This window comes from Cryphonectria parasitica (genome assembly GCF_011745365.1).
Source record: "Cryphonectria parasitica EP155 unplaced genomic scaffold M406scaffold_6, whole genome shotgun sequence".
Classification (NCBI taxonomy): domain Eukaryota; kingdom Fungi; phylum Ascomycota; class Sordariomycetes; order Diaporthales; family Cryphonectriaceae; genus Cryphonectria; species Cryphonectria parasitica.
The window spans coordinates 3,324,281-3,340,991 of NW_024468914.1; the positions used below are offsets into that span (position 1 = coordinate 3,324,281).

At 52.6% G+C, this 16,711-nt stretch overlaps 5 protein-coding genes across 5 annotated transcripts; 1 reads left to right on the forward strand and 4 right to left on the reverse strand.

Annotated features, from left to right (window-relative positions):
- Positions 1–737: 737 nt before the first annotated feature.
- On the forward strand, positions 738–1,773 carry M406DRAFT_357256 (uncharacterized protein). The gene is made up of 4 exons (XM_040923627.1): positions 738–1,033; positions 1,131–1,250; positions 1,338–1,535; positions 1,589–1,773. The coding sequence occupies exons 1-4, from the start codon at positions 850–852 to the stop codon at positions 1,681–1,683; spliced, it is 597 nt and encodes a 198-aa protein (XP_040774825.1). The 5' UTR covers positions 738–849; the 3' UTR covers positions 1,684–1,773.
- A 908-nt stretch (positions 1,774–2,681) lies between these two features.
- On the reverse strand, positions 2,682–5,857 carry M406DRAFT_357257 (D-xylulose 5-phosphate/D-fructose 6-phosphate phosphoketolase). The gene is made up of 3 exons (XM_040923628.1): positions 5,498–5,857; positions 4,053–5,369; positions 2,682–3,933 (listed from the first exon to the last, which is right to left on the reverse strand). Exons 1-3 carry the CDS (start codon positions 5,732–5,734, stop codon positions 3,010–3,012), a joined length of 2,478 nt encoding a protein of 825 aa, XP_040774826.1. The 5' UTR covers positions 5,735–5,857; the 3' UTR covers positions 2,682–3,009.
- Positions 5,858–9,723: 3,866 nt separating this feature from the next.
- M406DRAFT_341262 (RTA1 like protein) lies at positions 9,724–10,679 on the reverse strand (the record flags this gene model as incomplete). Its single annotated transcript, XM_040921640.1, has 3 exons — positions 9,724–9,756; positions 9,814–10,430; positions 10,523–10,679. 3 exons carry the CDS (start codon positions 10,677–10,679, stop codon positions 9,724–9,726), a joined length of 807 nt encoding a protein of 268 aa, XP_040774827.1.
- Positions 10,680–11,398: 719 nt separating this feature from the next.
- Positions 11,399–12,247, reverse strand: M406DRAFT_332314 (uncharacterized protein; the record flags this gene model as incomplete). The annotated part of the gene is made up of 1 exon (XM_040920729.1): positions 11,399–12,247. One exon carries the CDS (start codon positions 12,245–12,247, stop codon positions 11,399–11,401), a length of 849 nt encoding a protein of 282 aa, XP_040774828.1.
- Positions 12,248–14,507: 2,260 nt separating this feature from the next.
- M406DRAFT_357262 (uncharacterized protein) lies at positions 14,508–15,245 on the reverse strand. Its single transcript, XM_040923629.1, has 2 exons — positions 15,120–15,245; positions 14,508–15,041 (listed from the first exon to the last, which is right to left on the reverse strand). The coding sequence occupies exons 1-2, from the start codon at positions 15,162–15,164 to the stop codon at positions 14,625–14,627; spliced, it is 462 nt and encodes a 153-aa protein (XP_040774829.1). The 5' UTR covers positions 15,165–15,245; the 3' UTR covers positions 14,508–14,624.
- Positions 15,246–16,711: the final 1,466 nt, after the last annotated feature.

Genomic DNA, 16,711 nt, shown 5'->3' on the forward strand with positions numbered 1-16,711 from the left:
GACCATCAAAACTCACAGAAGAATGATATTGGGAGAGGGGCAGTTTGGGTTGTTCTCAAGATCAACAACAAAACAGTGAGTGGTGAGTCCTGGTGATGATGTTAATGGGGGATTGGTGATGATGTGGTGCTGTTGCCTGCGGAGGAGGTGACGCAGCCTCGTCGCCTCGTGAGGTAAACCAAGAGCTAGCACCCACCTAGAACAGGGGATCAGGGGTGGTCCAATACCTTCTGTAAACCGTGGTCTTAGGCGTCTGGGGTGTTGGGGTACAGGGCCTGGGTTTACAAGGTGGGGGTAGGAAAGTGTACTGTACGCACCAGCGTTTGCAGGGAAAGTGCTGGACTGGTCTGAGGTTGTCCAAGGAGAGTCCAAGGAGAAAGACCTTCAGGAGCATGGAATGACTACTCTTGGGGATAATAACAGAGTGATGAAAGGCGCATCAAAAGACTGACAGTAGGAATTCTGGCATGCAGTTGCTAAAGACTCCAAAGAGGATTCACCTTGAGGACCTGCTGGCAGTTGTCCGAAATTCACTAGGTTGGAGCTTGGTTGGCAGCCCCACTTCAAAGAGAGGGAGGGAGGCAGTCGGGGCCGGCCAGGGTCTGAGTAGCAGCCCGAAGCCAGTATCACGTGCTTGAAAACGCTGACTCAGCAGATACAGCCAATTGCTGTGATTGGGTTAGCTATCAATTCAGGCCTGCTTTCAAGCTCCACCTAGATTGACTGACGGAGGCTGCAACAAGCTCGCAACCTCAAAGGCATCTGTCAACCAGCCCGACAACCAATTGACCTCCCCCTCCACCCCCTCCCTGTCGACAGTCACAACAACACCGGCACCTACCATCCGAGATGGCGCCCCACGGTGAAAGCGACGAGTATCACCCGGGTGACGCTCTCGCAGCAGGCGTCAAGGGCGCCATGATCACGGGTGCTGCAGGCCTCTTCGCCGCCAGTGTCAAAAACGCGACGCGCAAGACGAACGTCGGCGCCCTGAGCGTCTTCACCAAGAGCGGTGGATTGATCTTCACATTCAGTATGTATCTGTCTGGGAACCTGGGGAAGCGGTGATGGCGATTGGCCTTTGGGGGCAGGAAACAACAGCCTGTCGATTGACTGACATCTTTGCGTAGCTGCCGTCGGCGGTACCTTCGAATTCTTTAAACAAGCGTCTGCAAACCTGCGCCAGAAGAACGATCACTACAATGCCGGTATTGGCGGCTTTCTTGCCGGCTCTTTACTAGGCATGAGAAGTATGTCAAATATCGATGCAACGATCACGTCGGATTAGCATGGAAGAGCAGAGAGAGAAAAAGAGAAAGGCTGACGACATTTTACAGGTGGTCGCATGTCCGTCATCCTGGGGTACGGTGCCGCCACTTCGGTAGCGCTGAGCCTCTTCGAATACTCAGGCGGCAGTCTGAGAGGAAAGACGCCCGAGATAGCAGGCATGGATGCTGCCGAGAGGAGAGATTACCTGCGGAAGATCCGGAGGAAGCCGATTGAGGAGACATTGGAGGGAGTGGGCGAGGGTCGAGGTAAGTGGACTTTTCTTCTACAAGCAGGCCGAGCAGAGACTAACCCCCTGCAGGAATTCAACCACCAGGCTACCAGGAGCGTCGGCGGGAGAGGCTCAAGGAGAACTACGGCTTTGAGGTCAATCCTGTGTCAGCAGATGTGGCATGAGTGCTGGTTTATCCTGCTGGCGTGTACATACTAGAGCTCCCAACCCAGGAGCAGGATCTGTCAAGGACTGAATCAATTTTTGTTTTCTACATCACATTGCAGGACCCAGCTGTCCTGACCGGGGGGCTTCGTGCTGGTTGCCTGGACTGACTTTTTAGAGCATTCCAAGAGGGACAGTACTGTTTTCAGGTCCTACCTCACTCACCTTCATCAGAGTAAGTTGGCCTCCATTACACCTCTCCATCCTCCCCTAGTACCATGATGTCATGTCATAGAGGCTGTTTATGAATTTGTTATACACAAGCATGTTTATCTTTCACTCACCTACATTGTTCATTTGTCTGAGAATCACACCATGGCTTTCTAATATTTCCCCTCTTGGGTGGCAAACAACATCTGACTAACTCCATTGTGTAGCTACACAGCAGCAAATCTAGCAAGTGCTGAGGGGTATCTGGAATAATCTCGGATAGCTCTCGGTATGTGTTACCCTGCAATTGGGGAAATCCCTTCTAGAAGATGGTCTTGCAGAAGTATCGAACCATATTTAGGTCATCCCACCCAGATGGACAACCATTATGGCAGGCTGCCCGCAGAAAAAGGTGAGCCGCCCATGTTGACATCCGCCCTCTTTCTTTTCTTCCTCCCCCTCCCCCCCTTCTTCTTCCTTCCTATGATGATTTCTCAATAGAGGCTGTTTATGATTCCATATGATTCATCAAACTCACCTACATTGTTCTTTATTCTGACTACTCCCCTTTCATCACTCTTGCCAAAACCTTACCTTTCTGGGCGAAGTTGACGCTGATTTGTTCACACAGACCCTACAACCTGTCATCGCCTGCCGTTTCTTAAGCTCTTGCTTGGATTCTAAATACTAGAAGCTGTAAGTATAACCTCGTTCCCTGGGCCCCTCTCCTATTCTTCCCTCATTTCCATGATGATTTCTGAGGCTGTTTATGATACCATATGATTCATTAAACTCACCTACATTGTTCTTTATTTATCTGATCCATACACAATCAATTTGTTGCTGCATATTCTGAAACTACATGATGGAATACACCGCTGATTGACCAGACAGGCCAGCGTACTCTAGTCACTCAAGTTCAAGCTGACACGTATTGAAACAACTCAAAAATCCACAGTCCATTGAATTTACCTCTTCAAGCCAAAATCTTCAGTAAAAGGATGATGAGATACAAGAACGAATCCAGCCAAGACTCCAGACACGACACGTGTGCTCAACTAAGAAAACGCCAGCAGTCTTCATCTCCCCAACACCATCTTCTTTTCTAACTCTGTGTCTCCCTTATAGCTCTAACTCTAGCTCTGCTGCTGCCCTGGGTGCCTCACCTGGGACTTCCAGAGCCCGTTATGGGGCCATGTCCAGTTGCTCAAGAAGGCCGGGTCGATACCATCCTCAAAAGCCTGGGTCCTTGCGTTGATCTGCTGGTTCAGCAGGGCCTGCCTGGCGGCGGCACCCTTGTTGCGCAGGATGGGAATGCGGTCAATAGCATCCATGGCCAGACTGAACCGGTCAGTCTGGTTCCGGATGGCCAGCTCCAGCGGGGTGTCGATGTTGCCCTTCTCCTTGTAGCCCCTGACGTGCAGGTTGGTGTGCGCGCCAGGCCGCTTGTACGTCAGGCGGTGCACAAGCCAAGGGTAGCTGTGGAAGTTGAAGATGACGGGCTTGTCGTTTGTGAAGAGAGACGTCCACTCGCTGTCGGTCAGGCCGTGCGGGTGGTCCTCGTGCGAGATGAGCTTGAAGAGGTCCATGCAGTTGACACAGCGGATCTTGAGGTCCGGGAAGTGCTGGAGCAGCAGGTCGATGGCGGCCAGCGACTCGTGCGTGCTGATGTCACCACAGCTGGCCATGACCAGGTCGGGCTCCTCGCCGGCGTCGGTGGAGAACTGCGGCCAGATGCCGATGCCCTTGGTGCAGTGCTCGATGGCGGCTTCCATGGGCAGGTACTGCAGGTGGTCCTGCTTGTCGGCGACAATGACGTTGACGTAGTTGGCAGACTTGAGGCAGTGGTCCATGCAGGAGAGCAGGCAGTTGCCATCGGGCGGCAGGTAGATGCGCACGACCTCGGGGGACTTGTTGGCGACTACGTCGAGGAAGCCTGGATCCTGATGAGTGAAGCCGTTGTGGTCCTGCCGCCAGACGACTGCGGTGAGCAGGATGTTGAGGGAGGCAACCTTGACGCGCCACTCGACCTCGAGACATTTCTCGATCCATTTGCAGTGCTGCGAGGTGGGGGTTTTGTGTGTTAGCCAAAAGGGTGTTGCTTTCATGTCCGTCTCGGATCTGTGTGAAGAAGGGGGAAGGGAGAGGGGAATCACTACCGCCCCCTGACTTGACGTACCTGGTTGACCATGGAATCAATGACATGGATGAAGGGCTCGTAAGAGTTGAGCAGACCGTGGCGCCCGCTAAGGATGTATCCCTCGAGCCAACCCTCGACGGTGTGCTCGGACAGGATCTCCATGACTCGCCCATCTGGGGCCAAGTGGCCACCATCAGCATCCTCGGGGAAGTACTCGCCCATCCACACCTTCTGGCCGGCCTCGTACACCTTGGCCAGCTTGTTGGACTCGGTCTCGTCAGGCCCAAACAGGCGGAAAGACTTGAGGTTCTTGGCGACGACATCCCGCAGGTAGGTCGACATGTTGACCATGGACGGCGAGAAGGTGACGCCCGGCGAGTCGACCTTGATGGCGTAGTCCCTGAAGTCGGGCAGCTTGAGCGGCTTCTTGAGCTGGCCGCCGTTGGCCACGGGGTTGGCAGACATGCGGCGGTTGCCCTCTGGGCAGATGGCCTTGCGCAGCTCATCGCTGATCCTGCCGTCCTTGCCGAACAGGCGGTCGGGCTCGTAGCTGCGCATCCACGCCTCGAGCAGCTTCAGGTGCTCCGGGTTGGTGCGCACGTCGGTGATGGGGACCTGGTGGGCGCGCCAGAAGCCGGCGAGGTACTTGTCGTCGATCTTGCGGGGGCCGGTCCAGCCCTTGGGCGTGCGCAGGACAATCATGGGCCACCTGGGCCGCACGGCCTTGCCGCTGGCGCGGGCCTCGGACTGGTACTTTCGGATCTCGGTCACGCACTGCTCCAGGGTGGCGGCCATGGCCTGGTGCATGGTGTCGAGGTCGTCGCCCTCGACAAAATACGGGGTGTAGCCGTAGCCGATGAAGAGGTTCTCGAGCTCCTTGTGGCTGATGCGCGAGAGGACCGTGGGGTTGTTGATCTTGTAGCCGTTCAGGTGCAGCACGGGCAGGACGGCGCCGTCCGTGATGGGGTTGAGGAACTTGGTGCTGTGCCACGAGGTCGCGAGAGGTCCCGTCTCGGCCTCGCCATCGCCCACCATGGTGAGCGCGATCAGATTTGGGTTGTCAAAGACGCTGCCGAAGGCGTGGGAGATGGAGTAGCCCAGCTCGCCGCCCTCGTGGATACTGCCTGGGGTCTCGGGCGTGGCGTGCGAGCCGATGCCGCCCGGGAAGGAGAACCACTTGAAGAAGCGCTGCATGCCCTCGACGTCCTGGGACTTGTCGGGGTAGACCTCCTCGTACACGCCTTCGAGATACGACTGAGACAGCACGGCAGGTGCGCCGTGGCCCGGGCCAGACACAAAGTATGCGTCCAGGTCATACTTCTTGATCAGCCTGTTGAAGTGCATGTAGGTAAAGATCTGGGGGGGGGGGGGGGGGAAATGTTGTTGTGTTAGCCCTTTGTTGAAACACGACTCAAATTTCTGCCTCTTCCTTCAAACAAACAGAATCCTACATGCAGGAAATGAAGGGTGCTGTTACTACTAACCTGGCCAGGGGCAGAGCCAAAGTGACCCAGGAGGCGAGCCTTGATGTGCTCCAGCTTGAGAGGCTCGCGCAGGAGGGGATTGTCACGCAGGTAGATCATGCCTAGTGACAAATAAAGAGAGGCTTGGAAGAAATCATTGTACTGTGCAATCTCCTCCTTGGAGAGAGGCTCGCCCTTGACGGTAGAGCGAGCCTTCCCGAACGGAGAGATGCTCTCGATGTTGGACTCCTCAGCCATGATCAGGCGTTTGGGTGAGAGGGGGAGAAAGGAGAGAGGGGGGGATGGGTATCCTTTCGTATGTGTGGATTTGGGAGGGTATATTATTGTTCTTGGAAGATCTGATGTTGTTGATGAGTTGAGGAGAAAGACCAAGAGGACCAACGTCCAGGTAGACAGACGACAACTCTTAAAGAGGTTGGGCTGTTTATATATGAGTAAGAAACCCTCCTGGAGCTCTCCCTAGCTAAAACGAAGAGAATCGTCGGTTCATGGGCTCATAGGCACAGAGCCAAGCTCGGCGCCATACGTGCTTAGTCTTGGGAGGGAGTGGGGTGGCCACTGGTATCCGTTCCGCATTCATGCTCCACAGGTTCACCAACCAGGACCGAAGACGTTGCCATGCCTGCTGGAACCACACACGAAAAGAGAGGGGAGGGAGAGATAGTGAGCGGGATAGAGAGGGGTTGGTGGGGGTGAGAGGGGGGGGGTCGGCATCGATCATCCTCGCAGGCGGTTGTCGCTAGGGGCCGGTCTATCCGGCTTCCGAGAAGCTCTTTTCCATTCAAGCCTCCTCCTGCAAAAGACAAAAGTGAGTTGGCCTGGCTGGGTCAGGAATCCTTCCTTCTTCTGCACCAGAAATCTCTTGACAAGTGGACTCTCCTACCAGGCATACCACATGCCTAGCAGAGGAGAAGGCCCGATGGCCTGGTACCATGAAAGTAGCACATGCCACATGGAAAAAAACCTAGATCAGTTGGATGGCCATGTTCGCTTACGCTGCGTGCAGTAATGGTGGCCTGATTCTTACGTGCGCCGCCCATGGAAAGTAAAACGTCATTTCTTCGCGCCAGGACTTAATAAGCTCATTGGGAGACGGGGGGGGGGCTGCCCTGGTGTGTCTTTCAGGACGACGATGAGAAGGAGGGTTTGCACTAATCCTTTCCCTCGGATACTTCGCCTGTACGTGCTTTTGCGGTATCCGGGCTGCCCCCAAAAGCTGCAAGAATTGCCGGCCCTGCAATCGGTCACTCTTGGGCCCCGTGGATAACCCTTCTATGCTTTTTTTGTCCCTGGTCGAAACCCCCTGCTACTTATTTGCAAGGGAGGGGGGGTCGAGAATACAATGTTGCGCCAAATAGAAGAGAAAGATCAACAGATTGGTGGCTCTGTTGGATCAAGAAAGAAGCGGTCTCGGAACAGCGTCGTGTGATGAATATGATCATTTCCAAGGGCAGAGAGAGGAAAAGAGAGAGGCGAGGCTGGATCTCTACGTGGCATTGGGCGCCACTACGGCCTTACCAGGACATCCAAAAACTTACTTGGGCCTGCGAATCGAATGGTGGGCTACTGCGCCTCAGCACCAAAAAAAAAAAAAAAAAAAGGGCGAGCGCATGTAGAAACACCTGATATTGAGGGGTTTTTTTCCTCGGTTGTTTTCTTTTTGTTCCCTCCCCCCTTTCCTAGCTTTTTCCTTTTTAGAAGGTGTAAAGATACAGGGTCTCAATACCCCCCCCCCCTCTTCTCTGTTTTTTTTCTGGGGTCACCCTTTGGAATGAGTGGTAGCATGCATATGGAATGGTGTGGGTGATCAATGAGCCACCTATCCGGATCCGACCTGTCACTGGCGGTCGGTCCCGGGGTTGTGGTCCTTTTCCCACAAACAACAGAGATCAGCGGATTCTACTCCGGATTTATTTTCAGGGGCCCCACAGGCAACGTCTGGAGATTCGCCAAATCTTACTGGGTGCATCTGTCAATGAGCGTGTGACTACTTGTGCAACAGAAGGTCACGAGATAGAAGGGAAAGAAAGACTTCATGTCGTTGCAATCAATATTTTTTTTCCTTCGAGGTGTATGGGCCTCGAACACGACGTCCCTGCTTATTTTGCCTTTCTTCTCACGCTCACTCATGCCATCTTTGTCATTGTTCTTATCGCAGGAAGCAAAGACGCCCAGTCATGACCACAACTGGTGCCACGAGAGCCCGGGAGACCGACCGCCTGATCAACATAAAATAGGTCGAGCTTGGCAATCTGAATCTCCTGTTTATGATGAGAACAAAGGGTCAGAGTAATCGAGAGGCGACGCTGGGCACACGAGATTCTGTCTGGTCAGACCCCAAACAAGGTGCGTGGGGTCGGGGGTCTGCAGGGCGTAGACAAAACAAGAAAAATCAGGCCACTCACTCTCACGAAGGCTTCCGAGGCTAGGAACCCGGCGCTGCCCCAGATATGCGGTGCCATGTATGTTCTTTTTCCCCCGGCTTTTTCAGTGGGACGACAAAAGGTCCAAGCAGGTTCAGCAACGAGATTGTAGGACTCGTTTGCCTTCCCTCCTCCTCCTCCTCCTCCTCCTCCTCCTCCTTCCCGATCGACCATCATATGAAAGATTGCAGTCCGCCAGACAGCACTCTGTGGCCGGCCCGATTCGCCATACTATATCATCTTCTCTGTCAGGCTGGACCCTGCTGCACTTCATCGCCGATGATGGGGCTGACTGCCACCCTGAGAAAAGACAACTCCACTTTCAGCCAATTTTTCATGCTTGTCATCCGCAGATCCCTTCTGAACGAAGGTTGACCATGTTTCATGCTATGTAGGAGCTGCAATGGCCTCATGGCTTCTCTGATCCCGTTGAGTGTCCTTTTAGTCCGGGGCAGGTGCATAAGGCTTTGCACAATGGTAGACGCGCCATACAAAGAAGCTCAGACGCAAGGCGGAAGGTCAAGAAAGCCGCAATGTTTCTGTTGCAGCTGTGGCTACTCTTTCGCTACCAACGGAACCCTAAAAGGCTATAGGATTCCGTCTTGCTTGCGTGCGTGATATCCTGGTGGGGGGGGGGGGGGGTTCATGCACGCACACCCAACTCGATTTCGAGGCCATGCATGTGAATGACTACGTGTATCCGGGATAGAATCTGATTTGCCGTCTCTCCACTTTCTCCCCTCTCTTCTGCGCTGGCCTCTTTTTTTCTTCTTTCTTTTCTTTCTTTCTTTCGATAAACGGCTACATAACGCAAGCATTCTTGATCAAGCAAGAATCCCCGAGGCTCCGGCGGCAAACCCTGGATAATATTCATCCTTTCTGGCTGATAGAACTAGCGGATAATACAAGTTGCGTCCAAAGTGGGATATGCCAATCTTATTACTGTTTTTTCTTTACTACCTTGCCATCCTCTACCACCGTGCTTCCCACAGCCCGACAGCTCGACGATCTCTACAAACATGCCCGCAATGGAACCCAGTCGGGGATGCCTGAAGCGTAGACATACGTGTCTACACTTGTTGCAACGTTGCTGAGATAAGGCTGTGATCTGTCACAAAACGAATCCGGGGTAATTGATCAGTCGTCTGCAAGACTCAGGCAGGTGTATGTATACGTAGTACCTAGTGTAACCACCCACTGGTGCTGATCCACTTCTTGATTTTTGTCGTCTGTCAGCCAGTTGGCTGTCGCCGTTTTTGAAGACAGCCAAGTGTTGAAGTCTCGGGCTCTCAGATAGCTCAGGCAAGTGTATTATGAGTCCGGCGGGGGTCTGGCGATATAATTATCTTTGCTCAGATTTCGAGGGAGCAAGAATTCATGGCCAGAGCGTGTGGCCGTCAGCCACTAAAAAGCATGACATGAATTGGCGAGCCGTCTCTGCCATGGTGATTGGGCTGAGCGGATCTATGATTGATCAAAGGGGCGCCTGATTACTACATGATCAAGCAGAACGATGAACTGTACCGAACGTATGCGGTAATCATATCCCGAACCTCGTTAACATTTTAGAATTAGGTTACTAAACTCAAGTGTATCATGTCTATATCGCGAGTGCGCTCCCCTCAAACAACCCAAACACCGCCCTGACCTTACGCCGATTTTTTAGGAAATTCCGTACTGCGCGCTCCAGCGCATCTCTAATCCGTCCTCCACAGTGATGCCCACTCCTATCGCTGCGAGTTGTGTCCCCCCCATGGTCCAAGTACACATGAGGGGAATCCCCGTCGACCAAAGCCCAGAGACTCATACATCGAGATGGGCCTCAGAGCCCACCTCCTGCATAGTTGAAAGCGAGGTGGTGCTCTCCTTTGTGGGCTCATGCGGGCTGATGACACGGCTCGGGTGGAAACCGCAAAACAAGATGGTGACCAAGACCATTGGCACGGCATCAAACACATACAGCCACCACTCCTTGTCCTGAATGACTCCATTGGACCCCGTAATGTACTCGGCCACACGATAGATGGATCGGATCAGGATCAGGCAGCTGCTCGCGTACAGAACGTACAGCAGAGCCTGCCAGGGGGCACTGGTCGTCTTGGCCCGCATGGTAGGGTACTTCCGGATGCGTATGTGGAACAGCAGGGCGACGATGACGAAAAGGCCGAAGAAGACGATCTGGACACCGAGACCAGCGACGATGATCCAGTTGCCCGTCTTGATCTTGGACTCGGACTTGGCATTGGAGAGCATGGCGCCTCCGCCGCTCTGGATGAAGAACGAGAGGACGTCGCCCATGACGAACACCTTGGTGAGCCACTTGGGCGGGACCATGGAGAACTGCTCGCCGTGGAGGAGGGTGATGATTCGCCCGAGGACCATGTAGATGGATGCTGCGAAGAAGGTCGGGCCGAGGAGGAGGAGTAGAGACTGGATGATGTATGGGGTCTTGGTATAGTTGGGAGCCTCCGTCGACGAGAGGATGCGTCCTATGTAACCCACGCCTTCGACTGTTTGCACATTGCTTATTAGCTTGTCTGCGCCCAACACAGCCGGGTAGGAAACAACGAAGGAGGAAGGACAAGAAGAAGAAAGCACTTACAGAGACAGCCAATGACGAACGGTGCGAAATACCAGGTTCGGTGCCTGAGCAAAAACCAGATCTGGAGAGCGGCTACGATGAAAAACACTACGCACATCACGATGGCTGCTGCCATCGATGGCGTGTAGTGGTAGAAGACGAAATCCGTGACCGCCATCTTGTGTGTTGAGTTTTTGTGAACTGGCGGAGGATGTAGATCAATTCATATGAGGCTAAGGGGGCTTTTTGAGGATGATGGAATGGCAGATTGTGTCTGTATGTTTGCGATATGGACAAGGCAAAATGAATCCCACCAGATGAGGGTGGAATTCATCATCTTTATATCATCTTCCATTTCAATATGTTATTGCTGTTGTTGTGAGTATTATGAGTTGAGGATTTTTTTTTTTGGCTTCGCTCTCGCTTGATGATTCCGACCGCGAAAGAGAACCAAGCTCGCATGATCCTATGAAGCCTGCGAGGCTTAGCTGCGGTCTGGCCATATCAATGAAGAGCCTCAACAAAACCCAACACAGGTTTGGGACTGGTGCAAAGAGGCTGTGCGCTAAACATACGTGTCTGAACAGTTTTCCATAAAAAACGCCGGATAGGGCTGAGCGTCGAACACGCGTATTGGAGTCTTTCAATTTTTACCGAGCTCATAGATACGAATACGAGATAATTCAAGCACCTGCTAGTATTTCTGGACCAATCATATCAATTCGCGACGTCAAAGTCTAGATTGTATTCAAGCTTTCGCTACAAGCTTCGACACAAGCTTTCGATGCTAGGTTTGATACCATCAATGAGCACATTGCTGATTGATAGAACCAGTAAATGACTCGGAAAGGTTTTTTTCTTTTCTTTGTGATAGTCTGTTTTCGTCTTCCCAACGGGCTACTCAGGTAAGCGGTCCGCCAGCATCTCCATGGGCCATTGCAACCAGTGAGCCCATTCAGGACCCAGAAAACAAGAGACGCTACGCAGGACAAAGACGGCAGCATCGCCAATGGCCCAATGAGTCCTCCCGGAATCCAGCAGGACCGCGTACCAGCCCAAGACAGCTACAGCCTCTGGTCTTCGCTGGCTCAGCAGGTCGAAGAACTCATTCGGGAAATACGCCCCCCAGCAGAAGATCAAGCGGAACACATTGTCGGCTCGTGGAGACTGTGCCAGCTCGTCAAAGCCGACCTGCAGGAAGTGGACTGCCGTGCGGCAGGCTTCTTTGGCGATCGGGTCGAGGGCGGGCGTGATGGATATGAGCTGCCGCAGCATGTCGCATTCTTTTCCTACCGTGGACGAGCGCGTGGCGGCCCAGCTCCCCTCCCGCACAAGGGGTGCCAGGTCAGACTCGAGCAAGATGGTTGATGTCTTGTTGTAGATGACCCTGATGCCTCTCTGCACCTGCGCTGATCGTATGAATCGCTCCAGGAAAGCAGCGGCGTCGCCCTCGCGGTTGCCGAGAACATCAATTAGAAGATGTCGATTCAGCAAGCCGACAAAGAGGATGGTTGCCTCGCAGTTTGTCTTGTCGATGATTTGTGTGGCGTTGAACAACTCTATGGCTTTCGTCTGCAGCTGCACCGCCTGGCGCGAGTAAAATTGACAGCGATCTGGACGGAGGTGGGCGAGATGCTGTGCTGAGATGGCCAAGATCTGATGGAGCAGACATGGAGTTCCCAGACTTCTCTGTAGGACAAGGTTTGTCCCTATTCCGAGAAGCTTCGGTGCCAAGTCGGGTGTCATGGTGGCAGCTGTGCTTGTTGCGAAATGGACCAAGAGCTCCACGTGGTTCATATTCACCTCCTGGTCTATGTCGATTTGGACTGCATCCTGAGGATGGTCACTGGAGCCCGGTCCGGCAACACCGGGGAGCTGTACCTGGCACACTGGAACATCCGATGGATGGGACGATGCAAGGTCTGGAAGAGTGGATGGAGTAGACCAATCAGACGAAGGATTGGGACGCCCTAGAGTACCCAGCGTGTCTGTAGCGACAGTATCTTGGCAGACTTCTCCATTGCCTGCTGAAGATGGAGAGTTGACATTGGATGTTGCGATGGGCGTAACAAGGGCATTGTGTGATTGGCGTGCGCTGGTAGCATTGCGGCTTCTGCTCGCTACAGACTTGCTGGCAACAGCTTCTGGGTACTTGCATGGACGGCCGACAACTTTGCAGTTACCACAATTCGGCTTGGTCTCGTCACACTACCAGAGGAACCAAGTCAGTACATTGGCCTGATAAGTCCACTGAAAGAGCAACAGGGTTAAACCGTTGATATTCGCAGCGTACCTTCATATGGCGCTGCTTGCAGCCCTGACAGCCATTGCGGGACTTCTTGTGTTGTGCTCTCCGCCGTTCTCCCATCATTAGTATGCATACTGGTGTGAATCTAAACAATGTGTGAGTGAGAGACCGAAAGCAAGTACTCGTATTGTATAGCTTTGAAGCAAAATCTGGGTGTCTAAGTCTGGTGCGAGATAGACACGTACCGTATTCGGCAGCGGAATACGCGTATTCACAGTGGATTCGTATAAATAGTATGCAATCACAGTGGGAGGAATCAGGATTCAGCCTGCATATGTGGAGTCCGAGCTTTCAGCTCTATGCCCAGTTAGCCTATGAAAAGCTCATCCGACACATCCTAAATCTTATTTGCCCTGCAAGAGTCAGTTCTTATAACATGCTATAGCGGGAGCTAGACTTGGTTAATGCACACACTTGTCTCATGAACCTATCATGAAAGATATAAGGTCCAGCTAGGTCTGAGACACAGGCGTCGTCTTTTCCCCGACATCTATAAGCCTAGTTCGCTTAGTAGCAAAAACAGCACATTTCTCTGAGTTGTAAGAGAAGAGAATTCATTCTCTGCCATTTACTCAAGATCTGTAGACATTGCGAGTTTGATTATGTTTTATGCTGAATGTGTTGGATTTAGCAAAACGGCTGCTCACACAACTCCACAGCACGTGCTATATGTTCAACAACATGGGATGGACCGCCTGAAAAGGTAGAGGGGGTTATTATAAAGAAGGATTTGTCGTGATTCTCTTCACGAAGAAAATTTTTCACAAACTGGTAGGTGTGTAGGAGGGAAAAAAGGAAGAGCTGGTTCTGAAAGACTGCCAATCTTTTTTTCACCAACAGAATCACGAGTCCAGGACGAGTTCTGCAAGACCATGAACTTAACCATTGAGTCGAAGCTGTTACAAATCACAGGCACCCTCTCATGTGTCACTGCGAGAGTTAGATGTAAACGCATGCCCCCCACCCTACCCAGCACCATGAAAAGAAGGAAGGTGCGCAGACATGGAGTTAAGTCATGGCTCTCATTCCCATCTGGATACAGCGAGGGCGGCGTAAGAAATGAAACGTGCCATATTTGACATGATCAGAGAGACCCCTGATGATATGCCATAGCACAGCTCCCTCCAAGAACAACTTGAACGAAAGGAAAAAGAAAAGAAGGAAAAAGCAGGTTGGGACTTGATGCGACAATACAATCAAGCAGTAACGGGTGGAGGCAGCAGTGTGGTGAGGTCTCTAGACAACAAGATGACAGAAGAGTCAATTTGAGCATGCCTTAGCAGGCTACTTACTATAGTGTATATAGGAATTAGCAAGCGTGAGTAAAGATTCTCATTATAATATATTTTGAGCCGATGAGTTCTCGTTGTTGGAGTTAATACTCCCCCTTCACTTGTCACTTAATAAGGCCCTCGCTAGATTTCCGCTGCCGCTGCATGTGTGCGCTGTCTGAAGGCGTACATGTATTTGGTATGACAGAAAGCGGATAATTAAGAAAATAGCATGGTTTGTAAACCTTGACGCTTCAGTCAGTGAAGTGTCTCAAGTGACGAGAACATGATCTTGTGTACATGTTCTGTTTTCGCTACATAATGCTGGAGAAGGATCTGAAGAGTACAAGTCTGAACAGTAATTAGAGAATTAGAACTCTCATTGGGCATGATCACGTGGTCCTTGAGTGGTTTTATGGTACGACATGCGTTGAAAAAATATATATTACTGCCTTTCTGAAAGGTCATGATATTATGCCCAAGGTATTAGATATGCAAAGCAATGCAAGGCGAAGTCCCATGGTCTGCCGATACAAACACCTCTCTACAGGTTGGCGAGCATAGCAGCACCACCAAAGAGAGCACCCATGCCGACGGCAGCGGTCTGGACGGGGCCGTAGTTGCCCGATGCGCTGGTGCTGGCGCTGCTCGAGGCTCCAGAGGCCGAGCTGGCGGCAGAGCTCTGGGCGGCGGAAGCCTTGGACGACACGCTCGAGGAGAGGGAGGCCAGCTCAGAAGACAGCGAGCTGGCGGCGGCGCCGGTGGCGGTGGAGAGGGCGGAGCCGATGGAGGAGGCGCGGCTGGCGCCGTCAGAGGTGATGGACGCCAGGACGGATGTGACGTCGCTGTTCACGGAGGAGATCTCGCTAGCCAGGGCCGAGGAGATAGAGGACGCGGCGCTAGCCAGGCTGCTGGTGTCAACGGAGGATCCGGTCACGGCGGGCGAAGATGAATCCTGAGCCTATTATGAGTTTGTTCTTGTCAGACTTGTGTGTGTTCCAGCAGACCATGTGAGTTCAGGATCAGGGATGGAACATACCAGAGCCATGGAGGCGAAGGCGAGAACAACGGCGGTGAAACGCATCTTGATGGGTTGGTGTGGTTGTGTATGAGTGACGGGACTTTTGGTAGCACGAGACGATGCTTGTGTATGTCAAAGTTGGAATGTAGTAATATAGTATCTTGGAATAACCGGAAGAAAAGATGACTCTCAACAAGCAGTAGGGAGTTTGTGCCCTCTTTATATAGTACCTACCTTCGCACACACGACCTAGTAACGCCTCCGACCGCCAGCCCCCAGATTCCAAGACCCTAGCTAGGGCTAGTCGCACCATGTATACTAAAGCATCAAGGTATTGACGACATTTGTCCAATGGTGGGGTGCGCACGTTCGGATGGATCGAAAGGATCTTTCTTGGAGCTCTTCGATCTACGTACACAGCCGGTACATCGAAAGCTGAAGCCTGGAAAAGGCTTGCTTTGTGTACCTCGGGGCTAAGTACAGTAAGGCGCGTGTCCTTTTGCAGGGCGGACCGTGCGGGTGCTTGCATCACTGCTGGGGGGATTCCCATGTAGTTTAATCTAGTTTAGAGGGAGACAAAAAAAAGTTCCGACTGGTGGCCATTGTTCATGAACCAGGATTAACAGGTTTCCAACAACTTTCGACACTTACCATCTTCGTAGGCCACGAAAGCACACATCTTTGATCTCGCCTTTTACTTGGAGCAGCAGTAGGGGAGGAGGAGGAGGAGGAGGAGGGAACTTGAGCCTACATAGACCGTCATCTAAGAGTCTCTATTGCACTGTAACACAGCAACGCCATGTAAGCACTTAGGCTGTGTGCTCAGTCACCAAACCACTGCCGTGACACAGCTAATTCCCTCGGAATCCTGAAAGGCAAGCATCCGTCATCGGAGCGTCTTGGCAAGCTTTGGGGGGGTGTTTTATGTACATACATTTGGCTCATTGTGCGTGTACATAATACCCTGGTGAAGGTTAGAGACCATAACCTTGATACATAGAGTCTCTGCTGTCTGTGAGAGTGTGTGAAAGAAGCCCTTTGTTCTTGTTCCCCCTCGGCTCGCGGCGTCTGGCACGGACTCCGCCACTGGCGCATCGCGGATCCCCGGAAATAATGACGGCATTCGTCGTCATAAGAAGGGCTGCTTGGCCCCACTGTCGTGAAATCCATTACGAAAAAGAAATGGCTTCTTTGGGCTGAGGTGAGCTGATCTCCACCAGGCTTCAAGCCTGTCGGGTTGACGGATGGCTGGGCTGTGTTGTCTGAGGCAAAGGAAACGATGCACAGAGCAGCAGCAGCAGCAGCCCTCGTTGGCCGGCTCGGAACGCCGCAGCCTGGACGTGCATTCCTTAATCTTGGCATCTTTCCCGCCTCCGCTTTCCTTGCTTCAGAGTCGTAATCTGTCGTCCCCCTGGCTGGCTGCACTCTTAACTGTTGCTGTATAACACGGAGACCGGAGCATGCACCCCAGGCGGGGAAAGTTCCCACCGGGAGGGTGTCTGGCGGAAGATCAGAGCCCCTTGAAAGCCTTCCTTCAGCTTGGCGGCTGCGTGCAGATGCATTCTTGATGTTTTACGTTCATATGACAAAGTGCAAGCCGCTCGCGACAT

Bases quoted from the DNA above. Each gene is read 5' to 3' on its own strand.
- M406DRAFT_357256 (XM_040923627.1), top strand. From the start codon at position 850: ATGGCGCCCCACGGTGAAAGCGACGAGTATCACCCGGGTGACGCTCTC. The intron at 1,251-1,337 runs GTATGTCAAATA...GACATTTTACAG, and splicing joins CTCTTTACTAGGCATGAGAA to GTGGTCGCATGTCCGTCATC. The intron at 1,536-1,588 runs GTAAGTGGACTT...AACCCCCTGCAG, and splicing joins GGGAGTGGGCGAGGGTCGAG to GAATTCAACCACCAGGCTAC.
- M406DRAFT_357257 (XM_040923628.1), bottom strand. From the start codon at position 5,734: ATGGCTGAGGAGTCCAACATCGAGAGCATCTCTCCGTTCGGGAAGGCT. The intron at 5,370-5,497 runs GTTAGTAGTAAC...CCCCCCCCCCAG, and splicing joins TTGGCTCTGCCCCTGGCCAG to ATCTTTACCTACATGCACTT. The intron at 3,934-4,052 runs GTACGTCAAGTC...CCCACCTCGCAG, and splicing joins TTGATTCCATGGTCAACCAG to CACTGCAAATGGATCGAGAA.
- M406DRAFT_357262 (XM_040923629.1), bottom strand. From the start codon at position 15,164: ATGCGTTTCACCGCCGTTGTTCTCGCCTTCGCCTCCATGGCTCTG. The intron at 15,042-15,119 runs GTATGTTCCATC...AACTCATAATAG, and splicing joins CCTTCGCCTCCATGGCTCTG to GCTCAGGATTCATCTTCGCC.